Source organism: Polyodon spathula, chromosome 2, assembly GCF_017654505.1.
Source record: "Polyodon spathula isolate WHYD16114869_AA chromosome 2, ASM1765450v1, whole genome shotgun sequence".
In the NCBI taxonomy this organism is placed as follows: Eukaryota; Metazoa; Chordata; class Actinopteri; order Acipenseriformes; family Polyodontidae; genus Polyodon; species Polyodon spathula.
This window is the reverse complement of record NC_054535.1, coordinates 40,193,281-40,219,412: the sequence shown is the minus strand read 5'-3', so window position 1 is coordinate 40,219,412 and position 26,132 is coordinate 40,193,281. Positions and strand designations below refer to the sequence as shown.

Sequence of the window (26,132 nt, the reverse complement as noted above, 5' to 3'; positions counted from 1 at the left end):
TCACACAATGGCTCATGAGACATTTTGGAAATGTTGTTTATAAACCAGTCATAAGATTTAATTACTAATATAATATTTACATGATATATTTACAGAAATGCTCATTACTAAACTGCTACATCATAATTACATTATTAATAATTATATTTAATTATATAATATATATATATATATATATATTATATATATATATATATATATATATATATATATATTGTCCACTGAGCTATTTAGGTAAAATAACACAATATTTATCAAAGAGTAAAAAAAACACTGTAGGTGGCAATACTAAGTTCATGGCAGTCTGTTGAAAATGTAACTTGCAGTGATCAAACATTATGTATTAAAAATTCATTTCTGTACAGCTTTTTAAAGCAATATTCCATTCCACGGTTACTACTGAAGAATGATTTATGCATATGACATCTTGCCTAGGTAGTTGGCAGGTACATAGCCTTTCTGACCATTGGCCTCAGCCAGCCACCAGTCTTTGTTGCCACTCACATCGCAGAACTTCACTATCCTCACATGCTGGTATTCCTGCAAGCTTAGCTCCTGCTCACTTCGAGCTTCAAATGCATACACAGCATAGAAGATCTGCAAAGAAAATATGAAATACGCACTTTAACTTGTGACATTTGAATGGTGGCATTCCATGAGAGTATTTTATTGCACAGTAAATTGGCTTTCAGCACACGGTTAGCATTGATCACTGCTATTGACAACCTAAGAAAGATATGCACCTTGAAAATATAATTGGTGCCTATGGAAAGGATTAGAAAAAAAACAAGCATGTAGAAAATTCATATTTGACTTTCTTTAACAGTACCTTGCTGCAGTTCTAACATTAGCACATGAGCTTGTGTGGATCCTTCTGGTTTAAGCCAATGCAATACTGTCAGAATATTTTTTTATTTTTTTGTGGTCAGTGTGACCAATGTACCTCAAAGTACATTTTAGTAGTTTTGCTTCCATGGTATGTCAGATTATACATGTGTACTGTACATGTCATTGGGAACTAGCATTATCAGTGTCTATGTTTAGTCTGCTACAGTAAGTTAATTGGCTCTGTACAGCTGTTATTTTAAGAGAGACTACCTGCTGGTCATCTGATTCGCCACAAAAATGGTTTCCATCGACCTCAGCCTTCTCGTGTATTCCATTGAGAGAGGAACTGCTGTCACTGTGGGCAATGCTGAAGCTTTTCAAACTGCTGCTCCCATTACCAGAGATGAAAAGGCTAATGTTGTCAAAGTCCTCCTGTTGGTTATGTAATGTCCCATTGTGTTCCTTTGTAGGGTTGTATTGCTTTAGGAATGAAGAGTAAACATAACCCTGATGGCCTTTTTAAAAAAGAAAGAAAAAAAAGGTCCTTACAATATTTATGTGGATTACTGTTGTCACTGGTTAGTGTAAAAATTAAACTAATGCAATAAATACAAAAAAAAAACATATTTTACTTACATTGCATTCATTTTTTATGTACTATTGCTGTATCTTTTTATGATACCTGCTATCGTTGTGTTTATTCTTTGATAGCCTCGGTATTAAGGTGCTTTCACCTGCATTCAGGAGCTGCTGTTCAGTCCTAGTTGCCTGTCACAGACATATCTAATAGATTAGTGAAAGAGCACAGCTATTTAGAGATGCTAGCAAAATAAAACTACCTGATCACTGGATGGCACTGGTTCTTCTATAAAACATTTGTCTTGTGACAGACAACAATAACTGAAGAGCAGCTCCTAAATTCAGGTAAAAGCACTGACACAAACTTACACATTTTTTTTTTTTTTTATAAATCAGTATTTGAGTAATTACAATGACATACCACTCTGAATGATTGTAAACATCATAAAAGGGTGAGGGCACAATAAAAAAGGAGACAATTTAATTTGAAGCTGCTTACTGTTTAAGCATCCTTGTATACTGTATGTTTTAATAAATCAACTGTTGTCACTTTCAGCACCATTGTAGCTGAGCTCAAACTTCATTGTGCATAAGCAGCGAGTAGACAGATTCTAGTTGTAATTGCAAGTCCTTATCTTCCTTCCGGATTGCAGAAGTGCAGGACCTTATCATTTCATTTGCAGGGTGTTTTTTGGAGAGATGTGACAAGATGCTACTAATAAAATGTACACAGACTAGTTCCCTGTCAGTGGGTTTGTGGAAGTAGGTGTATCATCTTTTTTAAGTACTAGGGCCATTGGTTTGCACAGAGGCAGTGGGCTGAACGCAATATACTGCATTAAAATAATTGTAGCTAACAAAATAATTCCCTGCATTTCTAATGCCATGCACATCCATTCACCACAGTCTCAAAAGTGTCGTTTTTAAAGACATGTATGTTTTAACTAACATGTGTTTTCATTGTAAAACACAATATCTGGAATTACTTGATTAAAGAATTCTCTGCAGACCTGCTTACTGATGGTCTTGTACTTTCATGGCCATGTCACCTGAAGAGTGAAATTGTTCCCAGCCCTAAAGGGTTGACTGACATGCTTTGCAGCCAGTAAGATGCTTGGCCCAGAAGACCGCTGAGGCAAGCATACTAAAAACTTTCTTTTACCTGTTGTAGTACCAGATGTCATGTTTTAAAATGAGAATACATGTTTGCGATATATAATGTTTCTTTGAGACCTATATAGAGAATGGAATGGCATGACAGGTAATATTTATAAACTTATTTTGTTAGCTGCAACCACTTTAAGTATAAATATAGGACATGTCTCTTACAAACAACCTATTCCATTTGCAAAAGTGTGACTGCTCTGTGAGGAAAGAGCCTTAAGGACTTTACACTTGAGTTTCTGTTCCAAAAATGTCCTTGCTTCTTTATTTAAGCAACATATTTGTATTCTGAGATGAATAAATTTTCTGGTTGCTTTGGTGGTTTCCAGGGGATACAGCTTTACTATATTATTTCCTGGTATTCCTAATCGTAGTCATCTTATTACTGCATACTGTGAGCAAAAACCTATTGTCCAAAAGAATCGATTCACACATCAGGGGCACCCCTAAATGTCTGTCTTTAGACCCATTATATTTTATACTGTCTCACTTATAAAAGTGCAGTGCAATATACCATGAAAAAAGCATAGCTAAGCATGAAAGTGAGACTGGTAATGGGTCATACAGGTCTGCTAAGATTAGAAGAATCAGCAGTAGCACTCACTGCCAGTGTCGACAAGCCATCTACTTGTACTCCCAAAGGGGTCCTGCTGTTCCACCACAGCCACCAGCTCCCCCTCAAACAGACTCAAGTCCTGCTCCTGAGTGGCGTTGCAGTTGCGCTTCAGCTGGTAGAGTTTGTCTGGAGAGTGGTTTGATAACAGCTTGGACCGGTGGGCTTCTGACTGCCGTGGAATCTCAGGCTTGAAAACACAAACAACACAGCTCATTAAAACTGGAAGGTCAGAAACGAGGACTCATTAGACGTGTGGTGATAAGCAGCTAATACAGGGATTTATTCAATTGAAAATGTAAATGCCTCTGTTATATAAATCGTTAAAGTGGGACTGTCTCTGGCATTTACAGTACATATTTTTTGGAGACATACAAACCCAGATTGGTTTTTAGGAGGCTATGTGGTCCAGTGGTTAAAGAAAAGGGCTTGTAACCAGGAGGCCCCTGGATCAAATAATAACAATTACCTATAGAGAGTGCCTTCTTTTATTTATCTAAACAGCGGTGGTGTTTATTGTTTTGTAACTATCTGGAAATGACACTCATAATGTGGGGAATGCACCTAATCTACGTTCTGCTTTCTACACCATGTATAGTTGATATTCTTACAGAGGCGGGACTGACAGGCACAGTACTGACAGGGCATAAAGATAGGATTGAGCATTTGTGAAGTCTAAGTGCAGCTGGAAAAGGTTTTTTTTTTTTTATAGCCTATAGTTCAAAATGTCTGAAACATGTATATAAACAGATACAATAGAAGGTATTGTGATGGATTTATTATTTATCTTTGCTCTCCTAATATCTTAAATTATTTATATGTTTAACATTTATGTCCTTTTGTTGTACAGTAAAATATTACTGTAAACAATTACACACATACATGCGTATAATTCTACTTACCACATATTTCTTATGTTTATCAAAACTCAATTTTCGTTCAATTAACTTTGGAGCATTCTCCTTCACAAAGATCAAGTTATTAAGTTCTTCCATGACACTGTTTTGAACTTCGTGGATGTTAGACAAAGGTGCCTTGAAAATGAAAGAGACAACAGTTTTGTTGATAATTTGAGCAGATAAGTCAACATTTTGATAAAAGCTACTGCCAGATAATAATAATAATAATCATCATATAGCGTCTTTCATAGCGGACCACTATCACAATGTGCTTTACAAGATACGAGACTAGGGTGTGTGAACTATGCATCAGCTGCAGTGTCACTTGCAACAACATCTCATCTGAAAGACAGAGCACAAGGAGGTTAAATGACTTGCTCAGGGTCACACAGTGAGTCAGTGGCTGAGCTGGGATTTGAACCCGGGACCTGCTGGTTATAAACCCATTTCTTTAACCACTGGACCACACAGCTGCCTACATACACTAAATACTAATAATACCACACCTGTGACCTGGCTATCAAATTCTACAGCAGTAACTACACCAAGGATGTCAAAGTCCAGTCCACGAGGGCTGCAGGGTCTTCTGGTTTTCATTCAAACTTAAGCTCTCAATTAACATAACTGATCTTATTATTTGTTCAATTGGACATAATTAATATTTTTTACAGTTGATGATTTAAAAAATGTACTTGATTCAAGGTACACGAACTATGAAACATTTTGAGGCCTGGAGAGGTGTTAAATTTGTCCAATTAATCAAATAATTAGACCAATTAAGTGATTGAGCGGTCAGGTGGAACGAAAGCCAGAAAGCACTGCTGCCTTCCAGGAACTGCGTTTGACACCCCTGCTATACACGGTCCTCTTATTCTGTGTCTGAGATAGCTACAGTACTGTATATCCAGTTCCACTGCAAGAATACCTTAATTGAACACAGCAAATCACTAACTTTGTATTAGGTGTGCCTGTTTATATTAATGTTCATGAGTTAGGTATTACTTTTCAATGTTTGTCTCGGTATTCTGGTTCATTGGCTGAATTCAGACTTTTTGGACTGCATTTATTTATTTTAAAAAAGTATAAATTAACTCCAAAAGTACAAACGTATTCTATTGTAATACAAGTGTCCTAAGAATGTGATCTTCACTCACTGATCATAGATACTTACAAGCAAATTTTGTATTGATGGAGATTCACGAGATGCAGAATCCATCAGATCCCGAAGGAGAGCAACAAAGCAGTAAATACAGTTTGTTAATATTTTCTTAGCTGCAGGGTTAAACAACTGGAGCTCCTCTACCAGCTGAGCGTTGAGTGCTTCATAGTCTCTACGTGCCATCTCCAGCTCGTCTGGTGAGGACCTCTCCAGACGGCTGTCATAGTCAAGCAGTTTATCGTAGCGTTTCTGAATGAGCTTCTGAGGTGCTGAAAACATGGATTGCAATGTAGACAGAGGTATCAGGACCATTCTTTCCAGCTTGTCTTTCTGTAAACAGTGTTTAAAAAAAAAAATATTAAATATAGTAATAAACTACTCACAGCACCAAAGCTTTATCTTGCTCATTTAATATTGTTACAAGTGTTTTATTCCTCTCAGGAAATTTGCCTTTGCCTTTGCTTGCATAGACATATAAACTAGGCTCATATAACATAATTTATGAGCGGGCCCCTCCTCTCTTCTAACATTCTCTCTTCCACCGCCACCTTCTGTTTAATATCATTGTTCCTCTTATCAGTGTGCAGTTAACCTTAAACATATCTGTAGGTAAAACACTATAAGAACCCTCTCTTTCATGTTAGGTTGCACATATAAATGTCAATACGAGACCCTTTTTATATCAATTGATATAAGCAGTGGTGAGTCTAAATACTGCCGTATGTTAAATCATTAAATGAGGGGGCTTTTGTGAAAGCAGAAAAAGCAGAGAAAGAGGATAATTACAGGTTTCAAGCGGGGAGTAATTTGATACATGGTTGAATGAGAGTTTCGTGATGGAAGGAGAGGGATAAGAGGACCAAAGAAGCCGACTGAGAGCCACATCCAAAAAGAATGTAGTGCAAGAAAAACTTCTGTTAGGCTGTGAATTTCAAGGGTACCTAAATAGCAGGCTGCCAGGTGCATGTGATGACATTGTCTGAAAATCCCAAAAATAAGCAGAAACAAGAGAGAGAGTCAGGAGAGAAGATGTTGCAGCTTAGAACTGAGATCAAATGAGTTTGGGTGGATGTTTCGATTATGCAAGGAGGTATAATAAGCAAAGATGAGAGTAAAGGAAGGGGGAGGGAAAGGCAGTATCACTAACAGTCCCTTTTCGGATGATGTTCTGGCTTTCCAGTTGATATTATCACAATTATGGCCGTGTACAGTACATTGAATCTTTGTTGAGCTTTAAAAGTTATTGTTGTCTCCTTATATATTAAAAAAAAAAAAACCCTCTGGTAAATGTTCCAGTTTCCCTTATTAAGCTGTGTTCTCTTCTTTGTTCTCTTATTTGAACCTTGCCTTGTTTAGTGTTTGAGATAGCTACAGTACTGTACATCCAGTATCTCTTCAGGAGTTTAACCCTTTAACACTGCAGGCTGGTAACACAGGCAGACCAGTATCACAACCTAAAAAGTATATTTAGGGTTTCTGGTTTTCGGGGTTTATTTTTGATCATGTGATGTCACTTTAAACATATTCTGAGTTGATTCACTTTCTTAATCAAATACTAATTAGCAAAGGAAGCTGTTTCTTTTTACCTTCATATCTTGATTGAGTTAGCAAACGAAGTGCATTGATCTCAGCTTATTCTAGCTGAACCTGAATTTCGCTATGGCCGAATTCAGCTTATTAATTTCCACTGAATTTGTTTCTTGTAGTGCGTTGCTAATTTAAACAATCTGGTATTCAGTTAAGGCTTAACAACTATTAATTAATGTTTAAAGGGAGGGAGGGAGATGGAAAATAAAAACCAAAAACTACAAGCCCTAAATATATTTAACTGAACACAGCAAACTGCTAGCTTTGTTGCACCTGAGCCCATTTACATTACTTTTTATTGTTTGCTTCAGTATTCTGATTCATTGGCCAGGTTTAGACTATTAGGGTTACATTTCTTTTTTAAAAATTATTTTTAAAAATGTTTTATAAAGATAGATACCCTTGATATATGCCATTGAATCTTTGTTGATCTTTAAAAATTATATTATTGCCTTATTTCAAAAAATATCTCAGGTATTAAAAATGTTCCTTCAACATGTTTAAGGGACATGCAATATGGAATTCAACAGTCTTGAAGCCCAGGTGTTAAACCTGGACAACATTGGAAGAGACAGACCAAAATCCCTGCAAAACAAATTCAGAGAGCTAGGAAGGAAATTAAAAGAGAAAACCAAAACTGTGGTATTTTCTGGTATACTACCGGCACCTTGCAAAGGACCATATGGACAGCTGGAAATAATTAATCAAAACGCATGGCTGAAGATGGTGGTGCACACTGGAAGGCTTCACCTATCTTGATCATTGGACCACATTCTACAACGAGGACTATCTGTATAGACGGGATGGACTGCACTTAAATAACAAGGGAACCAGTCTACTCGGAGAAAAGATCATCGAGCAGGTTCAGAAGCATTTAAACTAGAAAGGAAGGGGGGAGAAATCAACAAAAAAACAGAAGGGAGACCACATCAAAACAAGAACAACAACTCAGGTAAGACAACCATTAAATGTATTTATCTAAATGCTAGAAGTATCAGAAACAAAATTCTAGAACTTGAAGCTACTGCACTAACAGGTAACTATGATGTGATAGGTGTTACAGAAACGTGGTTGTTCCATATAATATTTGTATTTTATTGTTAGGTGGGTATACACTGTATAGGAAAGACAGGCAGGACAGAAGAGGAGGAGGGGTAGCGCTATACATAAGAAACAGTCTTGAAGCCCAGGTGTTAAACCTGGATAAAGAAAATAAAACCGAATCAATATGGGTCAGAATAACGGACAAAAATTCAAAGGGCATAATAATAGGAGCATGCTATAGACTGCCAGAGTCAGACGGTGAGCAAAATAATCTATTATACAATGACATTAGAAATGCGTGTAGCAAAGGAGAAGCCATACTAATGGGGGATTTCAACTTCCCCCAAATAAAATGGGAAAACTTCCGGTGGGTAGCACAAAGGATGAAATAGAAATGGTGGAAATGACAAATGACTGCTTCCTAACACAATTTGTCAAGGCACCAACTAGAGGGGAGGCATGCCTTGATTTAGTCTTTTCAAATAACGAAGATAGAATAACTAAAACAGAGGTCAGAGAACCACTGGCAAACTCAGACCACAACATGGTCTCATTTGAAGTGTTTTTTAAAACCCCAAAAGTAATGACTAAAGCTAAGGTTTAAAATTTTAGAAAAGCAAACTATGAAGGTATGAAACAGAGACTAACAGAAGTAGATTGGAGTAAAATAGAGAAAACACCCACAGAAGAAGGATGGTTGTTCTTCAAAAATGTAGTACTAGAGGCGCAAAACAATTACATCCCTAAAGTAGACAAATCTAAATGTAAAACTAAATTGCCAAAATGGTTTAATAGATCAATTAAAAAAAATATTCAGCAAAAAAAGGCACTTTACAGAGCATTAAAAAAGGATCAAAAAGAAAGTACGCAGAAAGAGTACACAGAACTGCAAACGCAAGTCAAAAAGGAAGTTAGAAAGGCCAAGAGAGAAATAGAAATGAACATTGCTAAGGGAGCTAAAACCAATTCCAAAATGTTTTTCCAATATTACAACAGCAAGCGAACATTCAAAGAGGAGATTAAATGTTTAAGAGATACAAATGGCAAAATCGTAGATGAAGAAAAAAAAATAGCAAATATATTAAATGATTACTTTTCACAAGTTTTTACAAAGGAAGATACTGACAACATGTCCCACATGTCATCCAGTTCCTATCCAGTTTTAAATAACTTTAGCATAACTGAGGCAGAAGTGTTAAAGGGACTAGGAGCTCTTAAAATAAACAAATCCCCTGGGCCAGATGAGATCCTCCCAGTAGTACTCAAAGAAATGAAAGAAGTAATTTACAAACCGCTAACCAAGATCATGCAGCAGTCTCTTGACACAGGGGTGGTACCGACAGACTGGAAAATTGCAAACGTAATACTGATCCACAAAAAGGGAAACAAAACTAAACCAGGTAACTACAGACCAGTAAGCCTGACTTCTATTATATGCAAACTTATGGAAACTATAATAAGATCCAAAATGGAAAATTACCTATATGGTAACAGGGTCCTGGGAGACAGTCAACCTGGTTTTAGGAAAGGGAGATCGTGTCTAACTAACTTGCTTTATTTTTTTGAGGATGCAACATCGATAATGGATAATTGCAAAGCATATGACATGGTTTATTTAGATTTCCAGAAAGCTTTTGACAAAGTCCCACACAAAAGATTCTCAAACTGAACGCAGTTGGGATTCAAGGAAACACATGTACATGTATTAGGGAGTGGTTAACATGTAGAAAACAGAAAGTACTTATTAGAGGAAAAACCTCAGAATGGAGTGTGGTAACCAGTGGTGTACCACAGGGATCAGTATTAGGCCCTCTGTTGACTCAGAAATGTCTTCATCTAGACAATGTGGGGAAGCTATAAAAAAGTGTTGAATTTAAATCAAGGAAAGTAATGTTAAAACTGTACAATGCACTAGTAAGACCTCATCTTGAATATTGTGTGCAGTTCTGGTCACCTCGCTATAAAAAAGATATTGCTGCTCTAGAAAGAGTGCAAAGAAGAGCGACCAGAATTATTCCGGGCTTAAAAGGCATGTCATATGTAGACAGGCTAAAAGAATTCAATCTGGTCAGTCTTGAACAAAGAAGTCTATGTGGCGACCTAATTCAAGCATTCAAAATTCTAAAAGGTATTGACAGTGTCGACCCAAGGGACTTTTTCAGCCTGAAAAAAGAAACAAGGACCAGGGGTCACAAATGGAGATTAGACAAAGGGGCATTCAGAACAGAAAATAGGAGGCACTTTTTTACACAGAGAATTGTGAGGGTCTGGAATCAACTCCCCAGTAATGTTGTTGAAGCTGACACCCTGGGATCCTTCAAGAAGCTGCTTGATGAGATTTTGGGATCAATAAGCTACTAACAACCAAACGAGCAAGATGGGCTGAATGGCCTCCTTTCGTTTGTAAACTTTCTTATGTTCTTATGTTCTTATATTAAGAGTAAAAGCAAATGTGAAACAGGTGTTAACATAGAAAAGTGTAAGATAATGCATGCAGGCAATAAAAAAAAAAATTACATTATAAATACCATATGGGAGATACTGAAATTGAAGAAGGAACCTATAAAAAAAAAAAAGATCTAGGAGTTTATGTTGACTCAGAAATGTCTACACAATGTAGGGAAGCTATAAAAAAGGCAAACTAAATGCTTGGGTATATACTGAAAAGTGTTGAATTTAAATCACGAAAAGTAATGTTAAAACTGTATGATGTATTAGTAAAACCTCATCTAGAATATTGTGTTCAGTTCTGGTCACCTTGCTACAAAAAGGATATTGCTGCTGTAGAAAGAGTGCAAAGAGTAGTGACCAGAATTATCTCGGGTTTAAAAGGCATGTCATATGCAGACAGGCTATAAAAAAAACAAACAAACAAAGAAGACTACGTGGTTATTTGATTCGAGCATTCAAAATTCTAAAAGGTAAAGACAATGTAGACCCAAGGGACTTTTTTCGACCTGAAAATAGAAACAACGACCAGGAGTCACAAAAGGAATATTAGATAAACGGGCACTCAGAACAGAAATGTGAGGGAAATGTATGTATTCTAATATAATTCTATATTTTTCTTGTACGTGCTGAGTTAATCCTGCATTCTTTCTCTCATCTCCCCTCACCCAACTTAAAATGCAAGCTTCAAAAGAAAGTAAGAAAGCAGTGTGCCTATCTGCTAGCCAGGGCCAGGAAGAAATGAACAGGATTGTGTTGATAAGATAAGAATGCCAGGCCAAGTGGATCAAGAAAGTGTATCTGTTTTTTTTTCTAAATGGTCAGACTCTGCTAAAATGTCTGTCTCTAGCCCAGGTAAAATGTCTATTGAAATTTATGAGTAACTCTAAGTGGGTTAGAGAATGTCTTTGAATTAGCTTTAAAGTGTTTAGATAAGTATACACAGTTTTCCTAAAACTTTGTAAATACAAGATTGACACTAACATTTTGTTCATACATTTCTTAAATAACAATACCAAACACTACACACATTGTGATGATTGTTGTATGTCAAATTATATTTTGATAACTGCAACCAAAAGACAATACCTTTGAAGAGGATTAACTGCAATTGACTTTCTACATGGCATTTTAAAAGAAAAACTTCACACATTGTTTTTGGAAATCTAACAATTTGCAATGAAACTCCAGGACTCTTAAATCAAGTTTTGCACATTAGTGGACTCTTTTTACAACTGGACTTGCAAAACTTTGAAACATTCCTGCTCTTAAAACCTTTCTTCAAGCTCCACAAGGATAAATATATAATTCTTAACCCATCAAGAGTTGCCTATAGCTATTAGATTTAGAATATTTATTATGTGTTGTCTTTGCTTATCCATGTGTGCTATATAATAAAACTAGTTAAAAATCATTATTTCTTAAATTGTCTGTGTTTTTTTTGTTTGAAACAAGGTGCACTTTTACAGAGAGTAAACATTTATGATTTAATCAATTAAAATTAAGCCAGAACTGTGAATTACTATTGGAGTAATGTATTGCTGTAGTTTATAGCATAGTTGGTGGACTATAGTGACTAAGTTCCTTAATAGCAATTTGTGAGGAAACCACTTTGTGATATGACCTTAGATGTAAAAACCTAAATATAAACGACATAAAATAGGAGGCACTTTTTTACATAGAGAATTGTGGGAGTCTTGATCCATCTCCCCAGTAATGTTGTTGAAGCTGACACCCTGGGATCCTTCAAGAAGATGATGAGATTTTGGGAGCTGTTTGATTTGATTCTGGGATCAATAAGCTACTAACGACCAAACGAGCAAGATGGGCCGAATGGCCTCCTCTCGTTTGTAAAATTTCTTATGTTCTTATGTTCTTAATTACAGAACATGTGATTGTAACGTCATATTTGAACTTTAATGTTACAGAACAGTGGAAAATAGGGCCCTGTGTTATTGTGTTAATAAGTGGTATAAAACACAAATACATTTGAAGCATTTATCTGTTTCATTGAATGATATTTCTACCTTCTATGGTTTCTGTTATTTAAAGGGATAATAATCTTTAAAACTCATTGCATCCTTCATTAAAATAACAATTTCTTGCAGGTTTTGTTGTGAGTTCCTGCATGTCGCCATATAAATTCCTATGTGAAAATCTTACCAAACACTTACAAAATGTATGTATGGATTGCCACTGTTTTTCTTGTTTGGAGGAGCGTGACTATCAGACTTGTCTGGATCCTGTAGAATAATTTGAAGCTCCTCAGTATTCTGGACAACTAGAGAGACTATTTCCTGAAAGATTAACAAATAACCATGTTAATAAATTAGTATTTTTTTTCCACTTCTCTAGCCCAACGCTATGAAACCTAATACAGTCTACCTACACTGGTGTTGTGTGAGAGTGTCAGAAATCACTTCAGCACTCAAGTACATATAAACAACAGATTAAATAAAATCAACTTAAACTGTCAGGAACATGCACTACATCATATGCAATGTATTGAAAAGATCTTGATAAATTAGTGGCAATATACCAAGGAAAATCATGGTAAAGCCCAAAAGCTATGGTATAACATGGTAAATACACTGTAAAATTTCAGGAAAACCATTCTATGAGATGTAAGTCCTTTAAGATACTGTATCCTTTCTTGATAAGTATTGTGTTATTTAGAAACATGCAAGAAAGTTTTTTTCATTTATTTGTGAATCTTCTTTTTTAAACCATATAAGATACGGTTTAAATGTGGTCAGAAAATGATTTGTTATAAGGAATATAGTAATTTCAAAATACAGCCCAACATTATGGATAAAGCAATTATTTGGAAACTTGTATTGACTCTTACCTGTGTGTATTGAAAATAACAATAAACATTTTTCCCTAACTGCCGTACAGCTTTTTCAAGATTCCTGAACATTTTTTCTTCTTTGTCAAATCTCTCATCTTTAACCTGAAACAGGACATGTATTATATTTAGTGAAAAGACAACAACGGTTTTGCAGCTGCAGATACTACAGTGAGTTAAAATAAATTATTTCTTAAACCCTGGACTCTAGTCACAAAATTTAAAGAAAAGTTTACGGACTGCCTTGGCCTTCTAACAAACATTTCCAATTTAAATTGTTAATTTATATATTAATATATATATATATATATATATATATATATATATATATATATATATATATATATATATATATATATATATATATATATATATAAACTAACAATTTACCTTACAAACAATAATATATATATATATATATATATATATATATATATATATATATATATATATATATATATATATATATATATATCCCTAGAAACAGCATTAATGCTCGGCACAGTCAGTGGGTCAAGAAGAAGAGGGCGTCAGAGAACCCGCTGGCTGGACACAATCAAGGCTGACACAAACGTGCACATGAAAGATCTGAAAGAAGCGGTCAAAGACAGAAATGCGTGGAGAATGATGACCCATAAAGTGACCGAAAGTCGGCCTCGACTAAACAGATTTTAATAATAAATATATATATATATATATATATATATATATATATATATATATATATATATATATATATATATATACACATATATATACACACACACACACACACACACACATATATATATATATATATATATATATATATATATATATATATATATACACACACACATTAACCCTCTAAATGTCAATTAAAACAGTTTAATGATCTGCAGACTTTATTTAATTAATCAAAATGGGCTTAACAAAACATTCTTAAAAATAGTCCTTAAAGTTTTTTGAACTTGGGGAATTAAAACTATTCAATCAAAAGATGGTGGCAATAAGGAATATGCTAAATTAGCCTGTTTTTATTTTCTTGGAATTATAAAGGTGAATGCATCTGTGACGGAAATATAATGGTTGGAAATTTCCCTCCCAACCTGTGAGGGCACGAAGTAACGAAAGGAAAAGTCTTTGGACGGGCTGGCCTGACAGTTCATTTCCAGGGTCGGGAAGTCGGTCAGCCTGGAAGAAGGCGAGACTCTGTTAAAGGAAAATATTGACCTGGAAGGTAAACGAGGTAGCAGCTGCAAGCAATAAAGGCAACTGCAATCGTTTACCAAGGGGTCATGCGCGATAGCATAAAGGGGCCAGCGAATTGTTAATCTTTTCCTTCTCTTGGATTTGTTCATTCACCCGGAAGAACGGTGAGAGCCACAGTAGTTACTGCCTATGAATTGTTGTTCATGAAAAGAATATTAGTGAGTGTTTGTTTGTTTTTCAGTGTTGTTAGTAATTGCCTTGTTTGTTGAATCACCAGACAGGTAAACGTGTTTCCGGAGCTATCGCTTTTGGGCCAGCACAAAGACGGAACAGCACTTCACAACAGTCACTAAAATGACCTGTTATTACCCACCACAAGCACTAATCCACACATCCCGGACCATGTTTTAGTATTGTGGGGCGGATAAGGATTACTGTTTGGGACTGTAAACCTGTTGGAATTTGTTGCGTGCTGTACACATTGTTGTTTATTGCCAGGGCATTTCTTTTTAGTCACCAGACCAGGATTAAAAATAAAGCTTTCCAAACCAGATTAAAATTGTCTGTCTGTGATTACTCCTGCACTGCATCACCTCTGCACCTGTGCACAATCACCAGCCACTTTGCCACACATCATACAGGCTTTCCAAATTCCATTGTGGATAGTTCAGCATTATTTATCTCCCCCCTATAGTGTATTTTGTTTATACAACTTGGCTGAAAGAGGTTGAAAACTGAACTCATGGGAGCCAGTGTATAGAGACCTGACAGAAAGTAAAACAACTAAATGGTTTGTTCCCTACCTGGGATTCCCCTCCTGTCAGAATTTTGAGGTGACTGGTGACTCGGCTTGCATTCTTCTTGAAGGAATGAATACTCAGCCTGTTTAGTTTGTTCATCAGAGTTCCCAATTCCTCATTTCTCTTGTACTTCATCACTAGAAATAGATACATCAGTTTTATATACAAAGTTGTTTGTACAAATTTTACCAGCACAAAAACTTGAGATAAATATGTAAGTATCTTGTATAAAAATTACAATCACCACTCTGTGAGAATACAATGCTATACAGAACTGTCTATTATTATTATTATTATTATTATTATTATTATTATTAGTAGTAGTAGTAGTAGCAGTATACATGATTATTTATAAAACCACTTAAAAACACATTTATAGATGTAATTGTTGATAACAGATCCCCAAAACTTAAAATTTATTTAAAGCCCATTTTAATGAATTACATATTATATGGTTTGTTATTCACAAAAGCTTTGGCTGTTTGTGAACAGAATTTTAAATTTATTATCAGTGGTTTCAAAACACATGAAAACCTTAGGGAATATTTACAAACACTGAAGAAGACAGTTCATCTGTGATCTAGGGAGAATATACTGTTCCAGAGCTATGTATTGCACTATCGATTTTTTTTTAAAGACTCCCTCCAAACAAACTTTATTCACAGTATGCGGATTACAAAAGAGCAGTGAAAAGGTAAAAGTGGAACATCCATTAGGGTTGTGCCGAGTAACAAATATAAACATGCATTTGTAAGGATTATGGTGAATAATACAAGTAGTTTTTACAGCACTTACAGTTTTAGCCCCACCAAATAAAAAATAAAAAATTCGAACAAAATCTGCTCCCAGAGGAGATAGAAAATGAAAAAATCCCTTTGAAAAGTTATTTTTCATTCTTCATGAACCAATCCATACTTCTACCAAGAAGCATGGACTACTTGTACAATATACCCTCTTGCGATGGTTTGGAGCTTGTGCAGCACCAAGCAGCTGTTTACATTATTCAGGGAGAACAGGAATAATAAACTCTAGGCACAAAATATAGCAAAACTAACCTTGTTTATCTTGATCCTCCACCCCACTGATTGCTACTTACATCTCTAAGAAATAAGACTGTCTAAAAATGTATGGGTACTGGAAGCCATCCTGGTTACTGACTTGAGCATGACTACTTTATATTCAACCAGAATGCAAGCAACATAATCTGTAGTTTCTAAAGAGAGTGTAGGCAGTCTGAATTGTCCAACTGTGCTTATGCAAGAGCTCAATTTGTGCAGTAATGTATTTCCTCCTCACAACCCAAAATGACATAGTATTTCAGTACTCAATTCATATTCAAAGCATCAGTAACCATGCCGACCCATTCAATCACACAATGCATACAGTGTTGCTGTGAATATGCAAAGTATTGTTAGTAGTGTAAGAACAAAAGGAAGCTATGAAGGAAGTACATGTTCTGAGAAATGAGAAGTTAACTATGTTACTTTGTTAATGGATGAAATGGAGGGTGACCTTCATTATAATGTTAACTGGCATAGCTTCTAAGAAATAAAAGATCTTAAACCAGGTTAGCAGGGATCTAACCTCTACACCGACAGTAACCCTGGCATTCCCTCACCTATGTCTTTTCTTCGTTTAAATTCATTGATATTGGTGTTGATTCTTTTCACTGTTGCTAGGGCTTCTTCCAGAGGTTTGTTGTCTGGGTGGCAGTCAGGTGTAGAATTCCACAGCTCACCTAAAAGCAGTGGGTACTTCATCACACGCTGAACAGGTTTAATCATGAGGGATCCCATGTCTAACAAATTTGTCTTTCCTCTAAAACACACGAAAACAAACAAACAAATAAACAAGATAAACAAATTACTAAATATGTTGCCTATTCTGAGGCATCTGTCATGTTTAAAACCTCTACTGTATCTCCTTGGTACTTGACATAACAAACACTTGTTCTGCACAACTCACTATACTATTCTGGTGTTTTACATACCTTAAGAGACGACACCGCTTCTTTTAGCTACAAAGAACACAACCCCTCATCCCACTCCACATAGACTCTCTTAATGAACTTGTAAAAATAACAGGTAAATGAACAGGTGTGGATACTGTATTGAAGTTTAATGTTTTTATGAGCTGTAATCATTTGCATCTCCTTGCTTAGAGCAGCTCCTGTGAGCCTGGTGTATCAGGTTTATTAAACTGAGTGCATTCCTTTAATTATGCTTATCCTATCACAATTTGTTAAGTTATGTTATTTTGCTATTTTTATCTAAAGCAAGTTTTGGAACTTTAAACTTGCTTTTTTAAAAGTACCTTTCATTAGCCCCAGAGGGATTACAGCTATTGTGCTCATTCACACCACTGCCTTAACTCTGTGTCCCAAATGATTACTTTCTGAGTTTTTCAGGAATGTTCTGAAGGTATAAATGAATTTATCAGGAAATAGGCTGAAGGCGATTTCATGTGGATTTAAGAGGTCAGCGGTAAAAAAAAATTGCATTAGGTACTAAAACAAATGTATTATATATAGAAGACAATGAGCACTTTAATATGGATTTAAATATGACTCATGATGACAGCCTTTACCCAACACTCAATAATATATTGATATTAAAATATTTTATGGAAAATATACTTACTCATTGTCATATATCTTTCTGTAATAGAAACAAATAAACAACAATCAGTAAAAGAAAAGGGTCAGTTTTTCCATTATTATATTAAATATTATATAGGAACTATAGGATTTTTCAACGATTTTCCATTTGGGTTGGCATTAAGAGACTAATGGTAAATAAGTCAGAATGTCACATAGGTAGGGTGAAATTGTCAAGAAAAAAGTGCAGGTACTCATTTTAATAACAATGAGGATGTCCTTCTTAGGAGGATGTAACCTCCTAGCATCCTTCGGAAAACGGGTCACTAATATATGAGCGCCTGGGGACACTGAGTCAATGGGGACATGGCATGCAGATATGGCTGCTAGGTACACTTTCAATGTAGAGAGGGATCTACCCGCCTCTAACAGATCTTGCAGAAACTGCAAAATAGTTGCTATAGGACAATAAATGGGGTCATGACCTCTGGTCCTGCACCAATTTAGAAAATATTTCCACTTATAGGCGCACAACGCTCTTGTGGAGGAAGTGCACTGATCCTAAGGTAATATAAATCAGGGTCTGTAAAACCAGACATTAATGTTCTATTTAAATGTATGTATTTTAGTATATTATTATGTTGCACAGGCAAGTAAAACTTTTTTTTTTTTTTTTATGGTGCTTACTTCAGCGACAGAACACAGTTTCTGAAATGCTGTTTAACTTCTTCGTCTTTTTCATAGGACTTTAATAAACTGTTGGCATCGTCATGGTGATAGCAGTAAATTTTATAGACTTCCTCTAGCGAAGATTTAATCTGTATGAACGTTTCACCTAGAAAGAAAGAAAGGAGCACAGACACTAAATAATAGTACCGCGTGGTCATAATATATACCTTATCAGCATGCCCTCAGCCTTATACAGTACAGTAAAGTCACTAATTCAGATATGTATGGATGTGCATATTTCCTGTTAATGCATCTGTGGAGAATAAACATCAATTCAAGAAGCATTGAACACTTCTTTATAACTGCAGTTATAAAGTATCATTGCTTGGGTTAAGTAGGAATTATTGTTTACGTCTTTCTGATAAATCATACTTGTGCCCATGTGTAATTACATATAAACAGCAGACATTATAAAACATTATCATGTTATCATGTTAAACATGTTAAATTACTCAGGAATTTTCACACGCTTTGTCCCATTTACGGAGGTTTACCATGTATTTAAAAACAATATTGTTCAGTGTTTAGCCATGCCATCAGATTTACTATTCTTTACAACACTTGGCTTATAGATCAGACATGTATGATTGTGCAGGGTTGAGGGATTACCAATTATTTGCCTTTCAGGATCCACTTCTGCTATGGCCTCTTCTAATTTGGACAACAGTTTAGCTGACAACTCACTGACAGATTCAATGTTAATAAACAGTCGGTCCACATCCACAACCTAAAGGCAGAAACAAAGAGAGTCAATGAGCCATCTGTAGAGTGACAGGCCTTAGCTGCCATATGCTGTTCAGTGATATGTCTGATTTTCGATTCACAAAACAAATTGTGTTGCATCTGCAATTCAATCCTTCATCCCCTTAACACTTGATATTTTAAGGCAGCAAACCATAGTGACTGTCTGGAGCTCAAAGAAGTCTCCTTTAAGATCTTTGTTCATGTTTTTTAAAGGTTGCTATTACTGCCAAATAGGATATAGGTCAAACTGAATATGCAGGGTGAGGCCAAAATCATTTAAGCCTTTTTTGTGTAACATAACATGCTGCTATGTCCTCGCCATGCATTAAATACGATCAGTAGAGGAGCAGCCTCCCAGGTGATAATGTAAAAATGATACACTGAATATATATATAAACATTCAAAGACTCTTTATAATATACGATTACTACTTTTCGAACTGATAATCCTCACTGCATGAAAGCTTTACTGGCATAGATATTTATATGACATACAAAATGTGTACTTCAGTACTGAAAATGCGTCTCTTTTTTTCCCCCCAATTACAAAATAAATGTTTATTTGTGTTAAGGTTTTGACAGGCACAAATAAAAGAAGCTGGGCTTTGCCTTAATGGAATTCTAGAATTGTAATGTACATCCTGTCATTGAATATGCTTTACATTATTCAGGGTCGTTAAAAAAAGATTATATTGATTTACAAGACTAGCAAGTAAACTCCATCACCAAACAATGAATGCTATGTTACCAGTAGTTAAAATAATAAAACAGCGTGCTGATTAGTTGATACCCAAAGGCAATTAGAAACAATTGTACAGACACAATGCTTTTTTCTTTGAAGCAGAACTTGCATTACCTGTGTGTCTCTCAGTGGCTGAACAACTTCCTTAATACAGAGCTCAAGATCAATGAGGTAATCTTTCTCTGTCTGAACCAGTTCATGGATAACTTTAGACCTCTTGCCCATCATCCTCTTCTTCAGCTCTTCCAGATCGATGGTCGGGGATGGGGGTGGTGTTAACATTTCTTGCGGTGCCATTTTCTCTGCAATTAGAGGCCAAATATACTTTGGTATCAAATAGAGTGCTTCGTTTAACTAAAGGAAGATATGTGAAAATTTAAATGTCTGCATTTCAGTATGCAAGTACAATTTCAATGAAAAATTATAGAAATGCGCTTTCCTCTTCCTACTGAGAGGATGTCATCATACAATATAAATAGCATTTTGCTGAAGTCTGAAACCAATTAGTTTTACTTGTTTTGTCCCACAAGCAATTTGTTAACCTTTATTTTCTGTGTATTGTCTTGTTGCATTCACTTATTCAGTCATCCACTTAAACAAAAATGTGATGTAAGTGCCAGCACACTGTTTAAGTTATTGTAGCAAACAAAGTAATTTCAACTCTTAGGTTGAGTATCATTATATAAGTCTAAATTGCCCTGTTTTGAAAGAAACACATGTTGTAGTAAAGTAGTATTGTTATTTTTATAAAAAGTATATATGGTACTACACTTGATTAATGAAAGCCGTGCTTTCAGTTAATGTTACACTTGTTTGGTCATTTCAGTTGGAGGGTAAAATGTAATGGTTTCTTTTCTCTCATTAACCAACCAGCTGCTTTCCCTTTTGACTGACATGCTTTCAGCAAGTAACATGCTTTGACCCAAAAGACCCTGTTTACAAATAGAAAGCACACAACAGTAAAGATTTATGAAATTATTTTGTTACTTTTTTTTTTTTTTTTTTTTTTTTTTTTTTTTTTTTTTTTTTTTTTTTTTTTTTTTTTTTTTTTTTTTTTTTTTTTTTTTTTTTTTTTTTTTTTTTTTTTTTTTTTTTTTTTTTTTTTTTTTTTTTTTTTTTTTTTTTTTTTTTTTTTTTTTTTTTTTTTTTTTTTTTTTTTTTTTTTTTTTTTTTTTTTTTTTTTTTTTTTTTTTTTTTTTTTTTTTTTTTTTTCTACAAGTAAAAACACCTTTATATATGAACTCAATAGTTGTAGAAAATGAAAACTATCTCAAAATGCTGTTGCAAAAAAGCAAAAAAAAAAAAAAAAAAAAAAAAAAAGAGATACCTTCAAATGTAAATGTTATGTTGTTAATATCCACTGTCAGTTAGACAATTTAGATGTCATCTTGGTTAAACAAGATTGATTTTATATATATATATATATATATATATATATATATATATATATATATATATATATATATATATAGATAGATAGATAGATAGATAGATAGATAGATAGATAGATAGATAGATAGATATAGAATTGTATAATGATTAACATTCCTAAATCCATTGTCTTAAACATTTTGTCAACATTTTTTAATTTTTTTTACCAAACTGCAGAGGAATACTGTATGTAGTCTAAACTGTTTAATTATGACTCAGTTGCCAGCGTGCATACATATTTTTTGTACTTGTTTGACATGTTAATAGTTCAAAGACGACATTTCCTAATTATGTTTACCGTGAAGCATTATGAGATGGTAAATGAGAATCACCATGCAAAAGCATTCTTATTTATGCATGCATGCCTGTCGGCATCGAGTATATTTATCCTCAAACAAGTATTGGGACGTCCTTCAAACATTCTGACACTCTAAGGGCAAAAAAAAAAAAAACAATAACACATGACACATGACAAGTTGTGGCTGTTGCTTTAATCTGTGGGGTTTTGTCAATATCAGTAGTTATTTGGGAGTATAAAATAAGCTCTACTTTAAATCCCACCTTTTCATGGAACTTATATAGCATCTAAAAGTGGATATCTGATAATTCTAGTATTAAATGGCTAGGTTGTGGTTAACTATTACACAGAATGAATGGGCCAGTACTATTGGCTCCTTTCATCTATAGGAGATTAAGTGAGACCATCTACTAAATGGTTCCCATGGCAACTTTTGTTTTTAGATTTTGTTAGAAATTATTGTTATTTGTAGGAATCCCCCCCCCCCCCCCCCCCAAAAAAAAAAGTGTGTGCCAGTGTCCAACTGTAACTTTTCTCCAATAAACTAGCTGTCATTGGAATTTTAGTTTATCCGTGATCTGTGATGCAGCTTACCTAGTTGCAAAGCTCTACTAAGGTCAACGTTTCAACAAAGTGCTGACAATCATTCTTTCATTAGGGTCCAGCCTTACAACTGAAGCAGCAATGTGGTGCAGATTCAGCAAAATAATGACTTCACACTCTATAATTAGCTCTCTTAATACAGAGACAACTTCCTGGTTTCCATAAGGGCTTGGGAAGGGAACAGATATCAGGTTACAGCTTTAATCACCTGGATGATGTAATGCTTAAAACTGTTCAGGCATTCCACCTGTTTTAAAAGCAATATAGGTGATACATTAACAACGTATTGTCAGTGACACCAAACTTATTCCACTAATATAGTTACAGTTTTACATTTATATGAAGAATATAGTTGTACATTATAGATGTACATTTATATTTAAGATATCACTTTACAAGTAAGCCAGATGAAAGCAGTTGGTAAAGTGGAGGGTGAATTATAAGGGTGCAGTTACAATTGAAAAGGGTTTCATGAACTGCAAACCTGATTTACTTAATCAAAATAAGCTTTAAAAAAAGTCAACAAAACAGTCCTTTGAACAGTCCTTAATTTTTTGTGACTATGGTCCATTATATCAAGATTTATGAGTTGAATCTCAATCCAAGTAGTTTTATACTATAAAAAGTTTTGCATCACCTACAATTTTAGAATAATACCACTTTAATAAATAAAATAAAATAAAATAATAATAATAGTAATAATAATAATAATAATAATAATAATAATAATAATAATAATAATAATAATAATAAAAACTGTAACTGTACGAACACAATTTAGATATTTTATTTAACATTATGCAATCAAAGAAACTACAAAATGACATTGCAAAAGTTTACTGGAAGCCATAATTGTAGTACAGTATTTCATGTTAGATTTAGAAATGTATGTATACAATGGGATGCATTTACCAAACTTTTCTTTGCCACACAAGAGACAAGGAACCTGTCTATCAAGCAAAACTAGAAATTAACACGACAATGGCTTCCATGGGGGCTAAATCAAGGCTATTAACGACAAAGTGTGATTTGTATTACTTTTTCAGAAAGGAAAGCACACTTTGTTTTAAAGAAACAACTTCATACTTAAAAGCCCAGTCTAGTTCTAGTTTGGAAACATTCTCTTGTTTAGAAACTGGTATCATTCTGGTAGCTCTTTTGCTAGCATTGCCCCTTGGTACAGAACCACTGAATACACACATTAGCTGAAGGAATGTTTTTTTTTTTAACATTCTTCTTCTTCTTCTTCTTCTTCTTCTTCTTCTTCTTCTTCTTCTTCTTCTTCTTCTTCTTCTTCTTCTTCTTCTTCTTCTTCTTCTTATTATAACAATATTTTTATAAATCACACTGTAGTATTTTATATCTTTTTTTATTTATCCTTTTCAGAATAATCTGGTATATTTACGAAAAAAAAGATACCAGGATCTTTAAGGACTTTTGGTATGTATGCCATTACTACAGCACTGTATATACTAGACAGAACACCATTCCTGTCACTTGCATTATGTGAATGTCCCTAAAGCTGTCTGTAGTCCTGAATTTAAGGAAGCTCAGAATGACTCACATTACATTATTGCCCACTATTGTAAAATAAAGACAATGGCAGCTAACAAGCTTCCTTGAACTTGTTTCAAGGGAAACCCATAACCACATGGTAACTATTCACAACTGGTTATTAAAAGCGTTGTGGAGGAAATGTGGAACCCATATTCCATTACAGTACTCTGGAATGAAATGCAGGTAAACTGGTCCATTTGGTTCTAAACTATTCCGGGGGTCGACTGATTACATTCAAATAATCTGTACAAACTGCAATTTTACACTGTTGATTCTCTGTGATGTTTCACAATGATGTCACTTTTACCAGCTTTGCAAACGCTGCTGGGTGTCTGAGCAGTGAGAAATTTAAATATGGCTTGTGACTTATCGACCACAAGTGTTTACATTGGAATAGAAAATCTGAGTGACTTATTAAAAGCAGAATTTAACAACTTCTATTTTCCTAAAACAAATTAATATGAATCAATTTCAAGAAACATTTGTGCTGTTTTATGATCTAGTAGCCTGAATACATTTATTTTCTTCTGGAAAAAAAATTAAGAGCTTTTCTAATTTAAAATTACAAGTATGGCAATTTCCTGGATCGTGCAAAATCAACATACATATTACAAGTAATAAAATCTTTATTTAAAAATAAATTATTTATTATAAGTGAAAGCAGATATTTATATTGTTCTCAATCAAATACCCAATATAAAAACAGGAATACATAAAGTCAATCAGTGTTACCTTTAAGTTTTTTGTTGTATTCTGTCCTGTCAGATTGGCTTCTTCTGAGGGTGGCAGAGTTGACATCTCCTATACAGTCAACAGCAATATTCTCAGCAACAATTGTGTCAGTTTTCCTCCGTTCTAAGATGTACATCCGAGGTTTTGAGAATATCATATTTTTCTTTTTTGCTCCTTTTTCCTTTTCTTTATCAATGGGTTCCTTTGGTTCCATGGTCAATGCTTGGTGTATTGGTAGCTTATGAAACTACCCCCCTTAAGCTATTCATTAAACTAGAATACCAGCGAGAGCTGTGTTGCTACGCTGCTAGGTAAACGCAACAGGTGCACTAGTTCTGTATAGTTGACTTCCAGCTTTGCAAAGGCAGCTCCACCCCTATTGAAGTCATTTACCTGTCACCCGAGAGACTTGTGCTCTCAGGTGACAGAGAAAAATGGAGCAACTGTTCAGCTCTGACCAAATAATCCACGTCTCAGGACTTATTACCAGGATACCAAAACCAATAAAAGGCAAACAGTGTCATAGCTCAGGAAAGGTTACACTACAAGGCACTTCATAATATGTTTGGAATTAAAGTATGAAAGAGGAGTGCATTTGCATAGCCATGTCAAATGTGGAAAATGTAAATTCACAGGTTTGTTTTTGCATTTAAAGACGCACAGACTATGTTAGGTCACAAGTCATGACTGAAGTAAACAAACCTGAGTGTTATTGCATTTAGAAAGTACTTACATTCGAAGCAAGTTAATACTCTTCCGGTTCCACCTTTATTAAAAAAAGGTGTATGTCTTTTTAATTTTTATTTATATAGTTATGTAAAAAAAAAAGTATGCAAAAAATTACTGGAGTAAAGTATTCAGTTGGTCTAAACAGTGTCAGATTGTAATACCGCCACCACTGAAATCATTAAAAAAAAACTACATTTTAATGACAACTAACACCTCTCACGGAGTAACTCAAGTCACTTTCTTGAGTATATTTCTTTCAGTAACTTCATGAAGGTTTTCTATTGATTTGCTTGACAGTGGTATTAGGATGTACAATATCTTCCTTTTTATTACATTTATTTTCTCATCTTACAATTACAGTTAGTCTTTAAAAATGAATGTAACTGGAGATGTGAAAGTGATATTTACATTCAAAGTGTTTGTTTTCAGCAATCTGAGCAAAATGTAACAACTTAGTTCTGTAAAAATAATGAGGAAAGCAGTTTTTTAAAATAAATTTAGAGGAATAATATTAAAGTTAGTTGCTTGTTACAGTACTGAATACAAAAAAATGCAGCTAAAGTCAGAAGTGTATCTTCCATTCAGTGTTAGTTACAATATCTCTGTGCTAACTGGGAATTCATCTTTACTGGAGTATTTTTTAGACAATTCGCTATACAGTATTACCAGTTTTAGTGCCTGGTTTATCAGACCAGTTTACAAGTTCACGTTGATCAATAGCTTGCAGGCAGTATTACAGTGTTAAAGTTTTTTTGCTGTTTTTTTAATCTCATTCTTCAATATCAACTTGATTCACCACCATTGGGTTATTA

General features: G+C 34.5%; 1 protein-coding gene across 1 annotated transcript; it reads right to left on the bottom strand.

Moving 5' to 3' along the window:
- Positions 1–228: 228 nt before the first annotated feature.
- Positions 229–25,033, bottom strand: LOC121296367 (rho guanine nucleotide exchange factor 38-like). The gene is made up of 14 exons (XM_041221859.1): positions 24,592–25,033; positions 20,085–20,272; positions 19,095–19,212; positions 18,444–18,591; positions 17,800–17,817; positions 16,779–16,978; positions 15,164–15,297; positions 13,170–13,274; positions 12,496–12,618; positions 5,255–5,572; positions 4,087–4,218; positions 3,176–3,374; positions 1,099–1,343; positions 229–597 (listed from the first exon to the last, which is right to left on the bottom strand). Exons 1-14 carry the CDS (start codon positions 24,803–24,805, stop codon positions 412–414), a joined length of 2,328 nt encoding a protein of 775 aa, XP_041077793.1. The 5' UTR covers positions 24,806–25,033; the 3' UTR covers positions 229–411.
- Between the last annotated feature and the right edge of the window lie 1,099 nt (positions 25,034–26,132).

What these genes read in the sequence shown, in the direction of transcription:
- LOC121296367 (XM_041221859.1), bottom strand. Translation starts at nt 24,805, where the DNA reads ATGGAACCAAAGGAACCCATTGATAAAGAAAAGGAAAAAGGAGCAAAA. An exon ending in AGCCACTGAGAGACACACAG is followed by an intron (nt 19,213 to 20,084) that starts GTAATGCAAGTT and finishes TTCTGCCTTTAG; the next exon opens with GTTGTGGATGTGGACCGACT. An exon ending in GCAATCCATACATACATTTT is followed by an intron (nt 5,573 to 12,495) that starts GTAAGTGTTTGG and finishes CACTGTTTACAG; the next exon opens with AAAGACAAGCTGGAAAGAAT.